The 18,131-nt window shown below is 43.6% G+C and overlaps 1 protein-coding gene and 1 pseudogene across 1 annotated transcript in view; one reads left to right on the top strand and one right to left on the bottom strand.

Annotated features, from left to right (window-relative positions):
* Positions 1-3,324, bottom strand: part of LOC121835731 (monocarboxylate transporter 1-like) — a 92,425-nt gene extending 89,101 nt beyond the window's left edge. Inside the window, exon 1 of the mRNA XM_042290183.1 lies at positions 3,312-3,324. Coding sequence (XP_042146117.1) covers positions 3,312-3,324 — 13 coding nt within the window. The remainder of the gene's footprint in view (positions 1-3,311) is intronic.
* Positions 3,325-4,001: 677 nt separating this feature from the next.
* Positions 4,002-4,929, top strand: LOC120837534 (annotated as a pseudogene).
* Positions 4,930-18,131: the final 13,202 nt, after the last annotated feature.

Here is an 18,131-nt window from a genome sequence, read left to right on the forward strand (position 1 = left end):
TAAGACTAGACTTTTTTATCAAAACGTTCGTGGTCTTCAGAAGAAGGCCGATTGTTTCTTTTTTTCACGTTACCGTATCTAAGTACCCCATTATCTGTTTGACGGGAACCTGGTTGTGTCCCACCATCAGCTCTGAAGATTACCTTCCGCCCTATTTTGCAACATGGCATCCGACACCAGCTCCTGAAATACCTCCGCGAGGCAGTTCAGGAGCTGGTGGAATGGTTGCAGTTGACAGGCGGTACAACCCAAAAAGACCCGAGGATTCAGTAGGGTTCCCTGAGTGTGTATGGGTTGAAATCGAGTGACAAAGCGAGCACGTGTAATAATTGAAATATTCTATCTTCCTTTTCCAACAACACCTCATGATTTTAACAGGTGTCGGATGCCAAGTTGACATTAAGAATACGGTGAATGAGTTGCGTGGGTGCAATTTTTTATAATGGGGGTATTTAACGCTCCAGTATTTACTTGGACAAATTTAAATGCTTACACTGGCAACTTTTATTGCCAGCAGAAATGCAGCCATCTACTGAACTTTGCTTCGTTTTTAGATCTTGGAGAACACAATTATGTTTGTAACAACCAGGGAAAGTTCTCAGATTTATGCTTTCCTAATACGGAACGCGTTTCCATCGTTCGGAGTCAGTCCACATTAGTCCCTAAAGATATATATCACCCTGCACTCGATGTAGTGTTTGTTCTCACATATTTGACCAGTTTGTGCCCCTCCAAGTAAAATATGCCTTCCTGGCGATTCGTATAATTTCACGGCAGGTGACTACATTGGAATGTACCATTATTTTATGGATGTCAACTGGGCATCCGTTCTGGAGACCATCGATGTAAATGAGCAAGTCCTAACTTGCTTTCCTCACAACTAAACACTCTCTTAATAAAAAACAGCTTCTCTCACAAAATAATTCAAGAAAAACGGACTGCCAAGGTGAGAAGCAGAATGCAAGAGCTGTAGAAAACAATGCAAGCATCTAATTAACAGTGATGAAAAACTTTACCGCAATTCTTTAGATAGAGATCTTGTGAAAGATAAAAAAAAATTCTGGAGGCACTCTAGGTCTCGTTTTGGGAAAAATCTGAGATCGAAGATATCTATGGATTTTCATAGAGACGATGTGGGGAGCGTACCTGCATTATTTGAAGCTTAACTTAGTTCAGCCTATAAAAGCGGTTCCCACTGCGCATCTCCTACATTGCCTTACCTGGCTGGGTTCGGTGACCTACTCAGCAGCATTCGTGTCGATGAAGAATGTATAAAGAAAATGAGTCACATTATCTGCGGTGAACAACAATGCTTAAATCAATCATGCAATCATTGATACGATTCAATCATTGAATTTCATGATAATATTTAAGCAATACTTAGATCTTATTATGAAATATTCACGCCCCATTTTGTGCGCTATACTTATTAACTTCTTTAGGTCAGACATAGTTCCAGAAACCTACAAACATATCCGTTGTGGTTCCAATATTAAAGACAGGACACAGGGCTCATGTCTTAACACTAGACCTATCTCTCTCCTTCCTTCGCTTCTCAAGCTCCTTGAAATGGTCATACAACAATTCCTATCTTTTAAGTTCCGTAATATAGCCATCCCTAACCAACGCCGCTTTATGTCCTGGCAGGTCAACTACTACAAATCTCGCGACTCTTATAACGACAACTTCTCAGTTCGATTGTAATAAAGGCTAGCGAGATGTAATCTACTTAGACTTAAGCAAGGTCTTCGGCGACGTTGTTAATAACACTATTATCTTGGCTATTCCCTCTATGGAGGGTGTGGCTCAGGTCTTGACTGAATAAAACACTATTTGACAAATGGAATCGCATACGTCCGGCTTAACAATATAGCCTCTTCATTCTACACGGCTTCCTCTGGCGTTCCTCACGGATCTATTTTAGGTCACCTCCTGTTTTCTATTTGCGTAAACGGCGCTTCCTCCGTTTTTTTTTTTTATTTCTTCCCTTCTGCAGTATGCAGGACACAAAACTTTACACAAAATAGTTAGCATTAATGATATCATTAGGCGTCAAGATGATGCATGTTTCTTTTACAACTGGTGCTCGGTTAATGCTCTTTGTCTTAACCGATCGAAAACCAAAGTTATGATATTTCACGGAAAATATCGAATACCATTTTCGCTTATAACATGTGCAGTGAATTGTTACCGCGTGTGTCTGAGATGATGGACCTGGGGGTTACGTTGAATCCAAGCTCGTAGTTTGATGATCACATAACAAGAGTTGTAAGCTCGCCTCTTCGCACGTTAGGCGCCACATGTCGTATAAAAAAAGAATTTAAAAATCCGTTTACGTTTCTGACACTGCACCGTTCGTTAGTGAGATAGCAACTTGAGTACGCCTCAGTTGTGTGGAACAGCATTTCTAAAACAAACTTCTTGGCACCCGACAGAGTTCAAAATACGTTTATTTCCATTTTTAAACATCGCTACGTTAAGACTGGTGCACATCGCTTCAATTATGGAACTGAATCCGAACTTGTGAACTTACAGATCCTGCATCAGCGTCAGGCTAAGGCGAATATGATGCTTTTATTTAAGGTTCTTCACGGTTTTATCAGCTCTCCCAGCCTCTTGTTAGAAGTTAGCCTTAGAGCTACATGTGTGCCTACACGGCATCCATCATCGTTTTATACCTTTCGGCATTTTAATCGATTAAGATATATACTTATATCAGCTGAGTTGTACAACATGTACTCTAATGCACTCGATATTTTTGGTTCGTGCTGCAGAACTTTTGATCTTTCTGTTTGCAAGCAATTAATGCTTGAAAAGGGTTGGTAAGTACTTGTGTGGTGGCTAATATTTTATGCACTTGCCTTTGTTTAGAATATGCAAGCTTTGGTGAAGCTTCTGCGTTGTTCTTCCGCATGTTCCCACTGCTCGAACTGTCTTCTAATTTGTGACTGTCCTAGAGTCAGACTGGCGGACTGCGTTTCACCCTGCCCTGTTGTTTCTGTTTAAATATTTTGTTTCTGTCACAAGTCTACCAGCACTAAGATTCAAGGGTTGTTGTTCCTGAACATTCAAATAGACACTGATTGAATATTATTATTACTATTATTATTATTACTATTATTATCATCATCATCACCTTGATACCTAGGTCCAACTATTGACAAAGCAATACCCTTACTTGGAGCTCCATCCCGGTATTGAACTGCGACTAGAAATGTTGGCGGCTGTTCTACGCCGCGTCCATTCGGCTTTCAAGGAGGTAATCCACGCGATACAAGCCTGTTCTGTCCCAGGGTGCTCAATGTACTCACCCCTATCGGTCATCCTGGACCCATTTGCATACACATCTCGATCTGCCGATGGCATCGTCCTGCCCCTTGACCAACCGCAACATTCGACCACGTCGGCCACGGCTATTTTCTTGCGACCATTTCACGCTACGCTTTCCCGTCGGCTTTCTTCGACCTTGTCATGGAGGCCTATACGGGAAGCCGGGCACTCCTGTGTTGCCATGGTGCACTGGGACCATATTTCTCTGTCTAAAGAGGTGTATGACAAGGTTTCCCTGTCACCACCCTTGTTCGTGCTAGTAATTAAACCTCTCATGCGCTGTGGTTTAAAGCTGCCAATTGAGAGGTCTACTACCCGGTAGCAGCGTTTTCAGCGTCTCTGCCTACGCTGACGTTGTCACCTTATTCTTGGAGAAAGTGACTCTATTTTCAAGGTTTTTCGCCTCTTTCACGGCTATGTCGCGCTATCGGGCGTGGACCTTAACGTGGACAAGACAGCGATAATGCCTCTGAGATGGTGCGACCGGAATCTGCCGCCCGGCGTACAACTCGTCGGCAGTTTGTGCTACTTGGAGTAAGTTTTCAACCGTACAGACTCAGCGCCGACAACTAGAACCTCGCTGGCCGGGCAACTCCGCCTGATGATCGACGCCACCTACACTTTCTCGTTATCTATTCTTGAACGGGCTTTCCTCATTATATCCGAACTTTATGCTAAAGTATGGCTCCTGTAACACGTTCAACTGCCCGCTCGAGTACAAGCCGAAGCGATCCACTACATGCTTTCTCATTTTTTTCTGGGAGAACGAGATAGAGCTGGTGTTCTACGCTGTGCTTCACAGGCTCCGCGCGTACGGTGGATGGTATAACCCAGATGTAACTTAGTGGCTCGGACCATGACCGTTCGGACGACGCTCCGGGCTTATAAGATTCACCAGTGTAGCGAGCGGGCACCCTCTTGCTTTATTGGCTGGAACCGTTCACGCGGCATCTTGACAGTCACCAGCCGTTCAACCCGTACATGAAGAGAGAAACTCCCAGCCGACACCACGCGGCCATTGGGGCGCATGCAAGGCACCTCCAAAACTAACTGCAGCTCCCCGATTTGACCTCCGAGTTTGCCGCACGGATCGGGGAGCTTCGTGTCATCGATGGCGTTTCACTGTCGTTTCCAACCGAGCAGCTCTGGCAACATCCTGTTCAGTCATAGGTCTCTAGCCCCCTGGAGGATATTGAGCAAAAGACTGAGTCCGGCATTCACCCTATCCGGTATCACCTCTTCCATTTGCACCTGGCGACTTCGCCGTTTTGCACGTACTGTTTGGTGCTGGAAACAGCCGCCGATGTCCCAGGGGAGTGCTGCACATCTCGGCGCTTCTGGGTACGAGTAGCGAGCATCTTCCAACACCGCGTTCTTGTCCGGTATATGCGTGAGCGCCCAGGCCCTCGTGGGCCCCAGACCCAACTGCGTACTTTTTTGACAGCTCTGGTTCACCAGGCGCTTCGGAATGCAAGATGCCGTCCTCAGCACAATCATGCGCGTTCGGTGCCCACCGTCGCTTTGATCCGTACCCTTTGCACGTTTCCTGTTTTAGTTCTTGAGGACAAATTGGCCGCACTTGGGGAGATATTCTTCTAGGTCATATGGTACTTCCGGGACCTGGATTGGGTCCGGTTGGGACGTTTTCAAATGCGCGGAGGAAGGCTGGCACATTTATGCTAAACTCGTTTTTACCTCATGAAAAAAGGAAGCGATGGGCGTTGCTCACATGCTGCGCGAAGTAGTTCTTACGAAATTTGGTTGTCCAAAAAAGAAGCGATGTTTTTGGCGTTCGAAGCGTGTACGTCTCGATAAGATAACATATATCTAATGTAGAGTGCACGCACCTACAAATACCATATTTCTATACATAAAAGTGTGAATTAGTAAGGGCTTGTGAGGAGCTTGAACTTTTTTTTAGAACAGTGCTTGAGCTGAAAACGAGTATCTGCCTATTTATTCGTACATACTGCGTCCTCAATTAAGGCCTTCGCTAGAGGAACAAAGAGCGGTTTAAATAAGTGAACGTTAAAGAACAGAAACAAAACGTTAGAAATATAGATTTCACAATCACACATCAAGGCAAGTTTCCTTAATTCTAAAATACTCATCATAAAGGAGCGCGTGCGTAGATTCATCAATACTGTTCCTTGACTCTTTAGAGCGAAGAAACAAAGAATTTTTAGAACAATTTATATAAAATTGAAATGGAAGAATCCTTAAAGCATGAGACCGTCTGATGCGAGTGACATCTGTGAAATGAAGGTGCGCCGGATGTCATAGTCCATTAACAATTTTATGAAACATTTTCAGCCGCTAGATGTTTATGGCACCCGTGAATCCGATGTAGCGATGACAAATGGAAGACCCCGGTACTGGGGTCTTCGTACCTAATGCGGATTTTAACGCTTTGTTGTCGTTTTGAGTGCCTTTTTGTATTTTCGAGAGTTTTGTTGTCCCTTTGAGTTTAATGTGCTCAGTGAATCCTTTCTTCATGTGTGTTTTCGTCAAATATTGTCTTCAATATGCACTCCTGTATGTTTGTGAAAATAAGTATACCGGAAGTTTGTGTCAACGTAAATTGCCGAGAGCGCCTCCTTTCGGCGTTTTCGATAAAACGGGTTTATAATGCAGATGAAGCCTAGTTTAGGTAGATTTGAATATTCTCGGACTTCAAAACTGATGACATATTTCTTCCAAAAATGTGCGAATTGAATGAACTTCCCAGAGGTTTGGTATAAAATATAAACATAGTCTGATGCGAAATAATCTAGGAATGTGATTTATATTGCTGGAGAAAAAACACAGGTTAGCAAAACTTCGTAACTAATTGCTTGTTCACTGTGCATGCAGAGGAGCAGTTTGAAATGGGGTGGAACTAAATTTACCGATGTTTGAAAATATCTTTCAGGTCAATTGGGGGTGTACTGTATCTGTTCTAAGCTTAGGCTGGTTATTTTCCGGGCTATGTTAGTTTACATACATGCGTTCGACCATCAACTATCGAGCGAAAGAGCTCTTCAGAGTAACCTTAAACAAGGTGTATTGGAAGTAAGTTTTATTCTCAGTGGGCTAGTGTTTCTTTTTGTTCTTCTCGTTGATGTTTATTGTTTGTTGCTCAACATAAGCATTGCTGCTCAGTTACGCAGATTCAATTCGGCATCAAAGCCCACTTTCATTTTGTTTACACTTTCTACTTCCCGATTGTGGATTTCTAGTACAATTTGACATTATTGCTCCATTTATTGCCAGTTTACACCTCTTTTTTCAGCAGGAATTGCAATGTTGTGGCATTACGTTACGATAACGTTGAGAACATAACATTACACAAACATTTGCTGCGATGCTGTTGCGACGAGTAGAGGTAATACTGCTGTGATGTGGGAATTTCGGGCCATTAGCCAGATATCCACAATATTAGCAAACTACACTCGTGAAACGTTGTGTCTACATTCAACGCTACTTGGGAGTATGCCCCAAATCATCAAACTTTATAAGGTGAGTTAGATCATTTGACGGGGTTAGCTAACCCATTTCACCTCTTTTTTCCTAGCCCCGATGGCCCCTAACTTAGCCCCAAAATTTACAAAGACAATATTTTTTTTAAGAATCTTGGTATCTAAAAAGAAAAAAAAAAACGCCCTGTGTATTGAAATATTCTTTTCAGTTTGTCAAAAATGAAGCTCGCTGGATTAACGCGACTTTCTTAGACTGCATTGAACACTGTAAATAAAGAGAAGAATGCTCCTTAACTTGAGAACATACCTGCAAAATTGAGCATGATTGATATCATCGTGCTGGGCCACGCCACCGCTGCCCCGTTAGTGTTGAACACTTCCATGAACCCCACGTAGAAAAAGCCAGAATTTTCTGATCCGACAGATATGGCGACAAATGCCAGCGCACATATTACGGGGACGTGCCAGCAGGTATCGACACCAGACCGCTTGCTTTTTTGTGCGTCTTTCATCGGCGGCAACTTCACCATTGATATCATCGTCACTCGAGCACTGGTTCTTCTAGGCTGCAATTCAAACGATAACCAAAAGCTACAAAGGCAAATCGTTTGTTTTTCTTTGCTCTTTGTTTGCCGCTTTTGGTGGTTGTCAACATTAAGAAAGGAATAAATTAATGATGGTTTGTTGAGGCACTTTTTTGTGCAAATACGAGGGCCGTAATTTTTAACCTCCAATGCACTGAGTGAAAAGAAACATAAGAAATAGTGAATACAAATGATTTAATATGCTCAACGTTTAGGTAGATACTGTAGCTACATATCCACATAATCACCGTGAATATTTAAGAAACTGTCACGACATGGCACCGGGTTTTGGATGAACTTCTCAAAACAAGGTTACAGCCTGAGTGCTCAGTTATTTCATCACGTGTTCAACTGGACTGTCAGTCCTCACACAGGCTCCTCCCTGACCTCTACATCATGGACGTCTTGTCGACCCTCTAGAACTTCGTGCAGCTTCCTTCATGCAGATTACACATCTGTGGCGACTGGCGGTCTGTTCTGCGCATTATTGAGTCACTGATAACCCCGGCTTACCATCTTTAAATCTTGCGGGGGATTACGTACAGGATGCAGCTAAATTTAGTGTATAATACAATTTTATCAGTGGTGTATCTTAAATTCAGGGTACCATGAGTTGACAATAAACAATCCTGGTTTTTGATCAAAAAGCGGATTTATTTAGATGAAAAAAAAACATTTTATTTTAACACTGAAAGTTGTCTTGTTGATTTCTCATCTCAGCTTTTTCTAATTTGTAGTGGCGTTTTTAACATGTTGCATTTTATCTTTACACGTCAACAACTATTCTTGGGGTGTTTCTTACCATGCCAACATTTTGTGCTTAAACACCATGTTACGAAAAAAATAATTAAGAGCCCTACAGATATACTGAAAATAAATATATGCCGCGCTGGGCGAGCTACTTAGGTTTTCATTTCTAAAATCGCAACTCGGTAGAAATATAGGACAAAAATTAGGAATACGATTTTAATGAGCCAATAATTGCTTTTGACTATAAACATGCTTAAACATTTTGGCACCTAAATTTGCTTTACACCGGTTAGACAGTGGTCGCGATTACATTCGAGACGTCCAAAGTGTTTGGCAAGACAAATATTTCCTTCCATCTCCGTCCAGTTAGTTACACATTAGATGAAACCTCAACAAACGCAAAAAAAAGAAAGTGGAAATAGAGGTATCCCTTTCCGACCTTTTGTTGAGCTGTGTTTTTAATGTAACACGGTCGTGTACCCCACAACAGAAGAGCGAATTTACTGAGCGGCTATCAAGCTGTCTTCAAAGGAACCAACACAAAGGTGTTGATTACTTAATAAAATCAAAGCGCTTACCTGCAAGTTTGTAGCGAGATGACAGTGGCAGTTTAGGACACTATCGGCCAATAGAGATAAGGCAACTGAAATATCACAAAACGTGGACCTTTTTAAGCAGGGATGTGAACTGGTGAAATGGGTACCTTAGCCAATGTGCAACTATAAATTGAAACGCGGGCGGTTTGTTTTCCTATAAAGTCGGCTCCTTTTTTTTTTTTTTTTGGTGAGTAAAATTAATGTTATATTGCTGCGCACATGTGCCAGAGTCACGTGCTGGATTCATTTGATGTTTTAATTTGTTAGTTTTTCCTAAGGACGCAGTTAAACAATATCATACGTACATAGTTACAGAGTAGAAAATAAGCTAAAAGCAGCATCATATGCGGTTTTTACATATAACTAGCTTTCTCACTGATATGATAGTTTTCAAATTTCAACAAGAAGTGCCAAATCTCCAATAGTTCATATCGAAATATCACAAAATGTGTAGTTCTTTAAACTTAAATCAAATTGGTTCGCTCGAGGCTCTCATTTTAGAAATGTTCCGGCTAGTCTTGACTGCGGCCCCCTGCGTCTTTTGTCTGGTAAATCATCGAGAGCATAGAATTTTCTTATTAGCAGAAATGTCATAATTGCGTCACATATTTAATATATTAACTTTCATCACTGACTGTTGAGACCCCATAGGCTTATGCTGGTTCATCAGTTTCCTTGAAGCCTGTTTAATTGAGGATAAATCGAAAATTGTAGTGGTCTCCAGAAAGTGGCCAGGCCCACAGGTTTTGTAGCTACGCGTGGTGAAACGGCTGTGGAAATATGTGAAATGTTAATGCGTTCCCTTTCTTTTGTGGTGTCAGTCCTCCTTCAACCTGGCCGTTTAAGACGCGCGGTTGCCGCTTATAAACCGCCAGAACAAAGTAACCTAGAGGCACATGCCATAGTTACCTAAGTTCAAATTTCGCTTCACGAAACATCTTTCGTGAACCGAAAATATAGGGCGGTTTCGCGTGACGCACCGATTCCGGCTCGAAGGAACGGAGGCAGTGTTTACCAGACCTTCTAAGTCCTTTCTTGTCGTGACTCAAAAAGTACAATCGGAAAATACATTCGCGATTGCAGTCGCTGAGTTCTGTCGTCGCTGGAGCCACTCGGCCATGCTCTAGCGTCTCAGCAACGCCAAAAAACGACGCCAAAAACTAAGTGTTTGTGTGTAAACAAGTATCCAAGGTTGCGTATGCTGTCATCAAGATGGCGGCCTGCAGCTTACCGGTATGTAAAAGACGTTTCGTGGAACCGCCCTGTAGGAGAGAGAGCAGGATTTTGCGCAGTTACTCAATGTCGATAGCTTAGTAACTCGCTCTAGCAAAAACGTGAGCGTGCCATTCTCGAAAGTATAAATATAAAAGTTTTATGAAAAACCTAATTGTCCATGGTGCCTGCCATAGCGTGTATAACCTTTCCATGTGCTTTCGTGCCAATGATTTAAAAATGCTAGAGCAACAGGTGCTTACACACATGCAAGAAACTTCGTAAAAGAAAAGAAAAAGAAAAAAAAAGGAAACGAAGCACTGAGCCTTTTATTTTTTACCTTTCATGGTTGACAGGTGGCCTCATCGTAAAATTAGCTCCATTCCGCTTGTGATATAGGTCCAGGGACCTTATAAGCTAGTCATGCGGAAAATCATATCTTTCTAGTCCATGTTCGGAGGCGGATCGTCTGGGTCACATTTTTTTTATTTTTTTATTCTGTCCGGCCTTTGTTTGTAAAGTTGCATTGGTTTGAAGCCATCGTCGCCGTCAGGGTGTTTTGCATCATCCTACAAAACAGACGCCGCGATGCGGCAGTCGCGTCGCGGCGTCCTTGCTCTCGCGAGATTCAGCGTGTTTGCCGCTTGGGGCGGGTCGGTCGGGGTTCCCACTAGCGATGACGTCAAACGCGGGCCTTGTCATCTAGGAGAGATTGACCCAGCGCTATACAAACTTTTTCTTATGTTTATCGGGGATTTCTTTTCTTTCCCGACACTGCCGGAGTATATTTCCTTGTGAACTGCAATGCGACACGTTTTTGGAGAATTGAAGTACAATAAACGCCTTACAGACAGCCTGACTAACTTCCAAACTTTCGGTTCTTTCTATTTCTTTTTATAATCGGCATTGTTTCTGCATTTGTTTTCACTGGACACTTTCTGTTCCATACACAGCGCGTTCTCCCTTAAAAAAAATACAGATGTCGTCATCGCAAAAAGAAACTGCGCATCTCCGAACACTCTTTATCCGCCGAAGTGTAGCACACTAGCGGTGCGAAGCAGAAGTCCGAAGTTTGAGAACTAACCGTGATCTTATTCAAAAGTTGAGCTCTATTCTGAAAATATATAAATGGGTACACGGAGCCAGTTTTTGCCCGAAATCGGCAACTGTTGCTATTCAGCTTCTATGTACTCGAAAATTTCCTCGGCCACCATTTTCCCGTTAAAACTTTTAGAAAATACTCTATAGCGCTTGATCCGATAACAGTTTGTTCTGAAACCTGGGCATCTGTTTCCGAGCGCTAGCTCTACATATGATCAGTGAATGAGCAATCGTTGACGCGTTATTTTATTTTACGGGGAAAATATATGTAAATTTTACGGGACACCCCGCATTTAGTTGAGGAGGTAATTCACCGGTCTGCCGTCACCTGCTAAAAAGGTGACTCGTTAAAATAAAAATAGCGGAATTATACATTTCGGCATTACAGTCGACAACAAAATTTTACTCACTATCATTCACGTTTCTGGTGTCAGAAGAACAACAAAAAACTGAGTTTTTTTATTCCCGCCTTTTTTTAAGCAAGCAGTGATAGGAGAACGTTCCCTAATTTCCATCACTCACTTGGTCTGTTCTTTTTTGTCAGATATTCAGAACTGTGCAAAGGTACATCCAGCGTGAAGACTGCGGGAGTCCTTCACCCGTATTTACCAGGCGCGACTATCTAGCGCCGTTTTAAGGTTAGTAAGACGACTTAGTAGTCGCGAGCTAAACGAGAAATCCGCGAATTACGAGCAATTACGTTGTGTGGTATTCACGAGCGCGAAGCGAGCGGGTGGCTCTCTAGTCAGATCTAACGAGCGGAAGTGACGTAAAAGGATAGGTCTCGCATATGCAGACTTAAACGCCACTGCGTAAAAGGGTATTTTTCGTATAAAAACGAAACTTTAAATCTTTATCAGGAAAAAAAAGTTACAATGAGAGACCTATTGTCCAAGACAGAGTTTTACAAAGAAAAATAGTTGGAGTAGTTAAGGCAAGTGAACTGAAGTCTGCTTGAGAGAAAGTCTTTTATCCATGAGAGAACACTAAGATAAATGTTAAGCTGTGTAAGTTTTAGTAAAAGCCTGTGATGGGGAACGCGGTCAAAAGCCTTCCAAAAGTCGAAAAATATCGCATCAACTTGTAAGCCAGCATTAAAGGGCTACTCCACCGATTTTTTCATTGTCTCCGATTGGCTTGAAATTTGGCTAAACTAACCAACAAACATCGCTAAAATAGTATCCGAAATATTAGGTCAAAATATTGTTTTTTTCGCGAAGTTATTGAATTTACAGTTTTGGTACTCTCCGTGTTTTTCAAGCTCGAAGTCTCTACTGGCAACAATGAAAAAGTGACGTCAGTGGAAGGCAGGGGTTCACTCTTTGGGCTGTAGATTTCGTTTTAAACTGATTCGAAGCAGTTTCATGGTGTCAAATGAATGCTTGGGAAGCTCGCTGCAGTACCCGCGCTCCAGCACGGAACAAATGATTGGCATATTCTATTTTTTGGCTGCTTGCTCGACTGGCAAGCCTGCCTGCCACTGACGTCACGGCCCTGAAAAGCGCGCGTATATTTGAATGTTGGTTTTTGCATCATTTTCATTTGCCGATTTCGCAATAACTATTATGAATTTCGCGATTCTAAATAGCATACCGGAGAGAGTAAAGGCCGGGGAGTCAGAAAATATAGTTAGTTGAGGTAGCTCAAAAAATCGGTGGAGTACCCCTTTAAGAGACGTATGTAAGTCGTGAACGAAACAGGCAAGTTGAGTGTCACATAAGTAACCCCTCCGAAAACCGTGCTGATAATTTAAAATACTTTTATGGTCCTCTAAATAGCGCATGACTTGAGAATGTATGATGCGCTCCAGAAGTTTACAAATAGTGCTGGTTAGTGAAATAGGTCAACAGTTCAGTGGGGAGGATCAATCACCAGATTTCAAGATGGGAATTACCTTACCTATACGCCAGTCTTGAGGGATTAGACCTGTAGAAAATGACTGTGAGAAAATGGCTGTCAAGATGCCAGAAATGCCTTGCGCAGTATTTTTAAGTACCTTGTTATTTACACCGGTGTGACCAGAGGCAGATGATAATTTAAGTTTATTTAGTAGAGACAAAATTCCGGCCTCCTCATGGACTATTTTGGACATAGACATATCATTAAACCTGCTTAAGGTGAGTTTTCCTGTTGAGTTATCCGGTGATAGAAAACGCAGGAAGACGACGAGCTTCGTGACGATGCGTTTTTGGTGCTGTTCTATTGGCCCCGGCGGTTCGAAGCTTTGGCTAGCTGTGGTCGTACTCGATGTGAAACGGAGTTTATCATCGCAAACTTCCGAATTAAAAAAAAAAAAAAGAAAGCCGAGAAAAAAAAAAAAAGAAGGTAATGATGATTGTTTGAAGACTGAGTGACCTTTCAAGAGGATTATTTTATTTAGTAGCGGTGTTATGCATATTGTAAGGTAATGCAGCATTTCTCTCAACGTAGGAAAGTAAAAAAGAAAGAAAAAAAATTACGGTCACTAAGTTAAATTTGCCATATAATTTGCATATCTTGCCGTAGGTTCCCAGAGAGTATCGAAAGGTGCCCGTGTAAAACAAAACACTGATATTACAGCAGAATTGCGAGGTCAGAATAGGTCTAGTGAGTGCTTCACGCCTTCGACATATTATGCTGTTTTACTGAATTTCTTTTCTAGAAACGCCGCACCTCATTCTAGGAGCTTCGCTGCAGCTAGGCTTTCATGTCGTCCTGGTGGGACAGTCGAACACACCTGTGATTGGTTGTCATTGTCAATCAGATGCAATTTCGCACAGAAATTGTGACAGCAGAAATAAAGTTTTTGAAGTTCAACTTTGAAGCTATTGGCGCTTAATTCGGTGTTGGCTATGCTTATGAAGCGCAATTGCAATGAGCGCCGAATGCTGACCCTCGTGACAAACGTTGTACTCCCTAGTCATTAATTTGGAAGAAAATTGCTTCCCAAAGGGGGGACATTAAAGTTACGAAGTAAGCTGATTGCCTAAAATTGGTGGTGATCGCCTTTTTCTCCTCTCTAATTGCTGGTGCTCTTCTTTTTGAAAGTCACTAATGTAGAAGGCGCACGCAATATTCCCTAACAATTGACCAGAGTCTTCGAAGTGTGCACTTATGGAGCCCACCGCCGCAAAGCGCTTTGTTGTTTAGGCAACAGGGGAAACTGCAGTATACTTAAACGACTACGGACTGGCGTATGTTTATATCTGCGCAACACATGTACACTGCGGATTTATAAGAATCATCGAGAAGACGAGTTTATAATTATTCACGACACGTCACGTCGTGTCATCACGCGGAGAGATACGCCTTAGCGTTCGGAAGCCAGCTGGGCGCGCCGACAGTCGCGTGCGACAGCACGAGCTCTTGATTCAAAACTTAGTCGAGCTGCTTGCTTTCCCGTTCGCCTGCTCCTAGTGGCGCCCAGCAAAACCATTGGGTGGGGATCTAACTATCCGTGATTTGATTCCCACAGTACCGCTTGGCAGTTCCAGCTAATTATAACTAAGTAGGGTTCATTCATTATGACCTTCTATGCTTCTACACGCTGAGGTTGCTTTGCATTCTGTGCTATGGACTATATGCTGTGTGTCCTCCTGGACATTAGCGGAAAGTTCTCAATTTCCCGGAGGGGGGAAGGTCCCCCCCCCCCCCCCCCCCCCCCTGGGGAAACGTTTGAGCCGTCTGTTGAAAGAGACGTCCCAAACGTGTGTAATCCCTTGGATAACGTAGGATGATCATATTGACGGCATGATACCTAGACAAATGTCTGCTTTCGTGACCCTATAAGTTAGCTGTCATTGCAGTTGTGATCAGTAAATTCCGTGGTTCAAGCGCACTGACCGCAATGAATTGTTTCAACGTTTGGAAAAACAAGATGGGGCTTACAAAAGGTATTATGTCGTCTACTTCCGTAGGCTGCAAGTCCGCTAGAGGCGCCACTGTCGTCATTCGCAACTACTTCCAATTGCTTTTGAAGGAGTTTATAACACTAGCCTTTATCGTATTCACTACGTAGGGTCTTCGAAGAAAACTGCGCGAATAGTTAGAAGAATTTATCCACTCACCAGCTCTGGTCACTTAGAGGCCAGAGTTGGCGAGTGTAAAAAATTGTATTTATCCACTGGGTGCCACCTATTAATATGCATACGGGCACCAGGGCGCACAAATACATTTTTATGTATCCACTGGGTGCCACCTATCGATATGTGCGGGCACCAGGGCGCACGGATTAGATTAATGAGGTGCACCCACAGGCTCCGGAGGCCATGGTACTTGTTCTTCCGAAGAGCTTGGGAGAGGGGGGGGGGGGGAAATCCCGGCATCCCCGCCGAGGGGGGGGGGGGGGGGAGGGGGGGGGGGCTTTAGAACCCCAGCACCCCCGTAGTTGGCGCCTATGCTTCTGGACTACGTATAACGGCTGTTTGTTACTCTCGAGCGTAACACGTTTCTCATTAAATTCGACCCATTAATACATTTTATATTAAAATGCGGGCTCGCGTTTTACGGTTAATTTTCATTTGGGGTGCTGGCACTAGCCAGAATAAGCCAGATGCGTACAATAACGCCGATGTCAGATTCGAATTTACTGTGTGGTTCTCTGCATGCTAAATATTAACAGGCGATTTGACTTCTAATGGGATACACTTTTTAAATGAATGTCGGATCACAAATTTATTGTGAGTAGAAAATTTGCACCAGCATTTTGTGACATCACAAGTTTATAGTGTTCGCTAGTAGGAGGGTAAACGAAGCAACTTGCCTAGTGCCATCGAGTTGCACAATAAAAGAGGCAGACTTGCCAGTCCCACGGCAGCACAGCATACAGCTATTGCGTCGACAACGAGGTAGTCAGCCATAAAGACAGCTTTCATTGATGTAATAAACGCCGTAAATAGTGCTGTGAAGATACAGGCAACGGGAAGGCACGAAAACGACCTGACGTGAGGCAGAATGAGTTTTTGCAGAAGCAAGCATGAAGAAATGAATCACCATTAGGGTGCTGCGATTCAGCAGTTTCCAATCTGCAACGACGGGAATAACCAATCATCCCACACTCTAAAAAAGCCCGTGCGTCTACTTTCCCGCAAAACACTCGGAGAGCCAATCAGCGTAACTTACGGAGGCAGCTCAGCGAATGACGATGCCGAAACACGTGCTTAGACCAAAATACAAAGTCTGAGTTGCGATATTAAGCAATGCAAGGTGTGGCGTTTTGTCAATGGCGTACCAACTTCTCTTCGAGTGGGGGAGGTGCAAACCAGACCCCCACTCCTCCCCCCCCGCCCCCGGGTCGGAGTTTGGTGCCCGTAGTATCTCTTGGGCGCTGACGGACAGTATTTTCCCTGCTCAGTGGCGGCTGTTTCAGGAGAGGAAAAACACATGCCTTGCCGCCCCCCTCCCATTTTGAGAACGGGGGGGGGGGGGGGGGGGAAGCGCCCCCTTGCCCTTCCCCCCCCCTTCCCCCCCCCCCCCCGGTTGGTACGCCCATGTATTTTGCATTGCTGAATCTCATAACTCAGACTGCGTTTTTTGTTCTAAACATATGTTTCGGCATCGTCATTTGCTCAGCTGCCCCCGTAAGTTGCGGATATTGGCACTCCGATTGTTGTGCGGGAAATTAGACGCACGAGCTTTCTTTAGAGTGTAGAGTAAAAAATCATAAGAGATTCTGCCCTCGCAAGGGAACAGCCGTTATCTATGGCGTAGTCAATGATGTGAATATAATGCAATTAAATGCAAAGGTGCAAGCGAGCTGGACAAGAATGACGAAAAAGAGATTTATGTTTGTCCTTTGTCCCTCTTGTTCCCCTTCTCCGGGGATTATTTTCGTCAGTCAATGATGGTTGTTTTAAAAGTGAGGTTAGTGTAATGTACAAGATGCTAAAGTTGAGGCTTGGGCGAGTTGGTACATACTTCGGGATTAAAAACAGCGCAAAAGACGAAGGACCAGATGAAGAAGTAACACGGACGCAGCGCTGACTTACAACTGAGTTTATTTCATTTTCATTTCATTTCATTTATTATACCCTTATAGCGCCCGGTAGGGGCCATGGCTCGCAAAATCGCAATATATGCATGTGCTGTCACGAGCAAAAAGGAAGAAAAGAAACTAAAGGAGGAACCAAAGTTGCAAAGGTCTTCCGGTATGTAGAGGATTTTCTGGTTTTGTTAGATGCTGATGCTTTGTCTTTCCTTTCGTCAATCACTCAAGTTTTAGGAATTTTTGGTGATCACCTTTTGCCCCTTGTTTTCACTCATGAGGTGCCTGAGGCAGGATGTATTTGATTCTTTGATTTGATTTTAACTATCTGTCCAGGCCATGTTTGTTGGGGTTATGATCCGCATGCTGGAAAGCCATTGTTACCATTCGAGTCCCCTCACTCAAAAATTGTCAAGCGGGCGATTGCGAGGACTTGCTATGCACATGCACTGCGGAGGTCTTGTTATCACGAAATTCAACATAGCTTTGACAGGCAAACTGAACGTCTCGCAGATGCTGGATTCCCCTCCCACGTGTTAATAGTGGTGGCCAAGTCTCTGCTCAAAGATATCAAGAGCAGGCCTGTGACAAGTGAAAAAGAGGCCAACAACAGAAAGGGAAGGGAAAGAAGAAAGCTTGTTGCCGTTCCCTATTTGCGCGGTTTGGCCCACAGCCTGAAACGCATTGAGTGCAGGTGTGACGTCCACGTGTTATTCTCTGCTCCGGACAAGTTGTCAAGGAGGGCCGTTAACCCCTTTTCGAGGAAGGCCATGGCTTGCAACACAAGGCATCGCGATCGCTTCGTCGCGTGTTCTGAGGAGCTTGTTAATTCTCTCCCTCCGAAGTGTGGCAAGCGTCACGTTGGCCAGACGGGCGGCTGTCTTAATGACAGGTTAAGAGAGCACGTCTACAGTGTCTCCACGACCATGTCTAGTCATCTTGGCATTCATTGCCTTGACTGTGGTTGCCTACACGACTTCCAACAGTGTAAGGTTGTGAGCGTCACAGGGACCAGCTTACTTGTGAAATTCTTGAGGCTGTTGAGATAGCGAGGTTGGGCGCTGCATGTTTACACAGTTCTTCTGTGGCCCTATCAGGCAAAGGAATGAATTTATTTGTTGGTGATGTATCACGTGGG

The sequence above is a fragment of the Ixodes scapularis genome, unplaced genomic scaffold (assembly GCF_016920785.2).
Source record: "Ixodes scapularis isolate PalLabHiFi unplaced genomic scaffold, ASM1692078v2 PGA_scaffold1__304_contigs__length_218370807, whole genome shotgun sequence".
NCBI lineage: Eukaryota > Metazoa > Arthropoda > Arachnida > Ixodida > Ixodidae > Ixodes > Ixodes scapularis.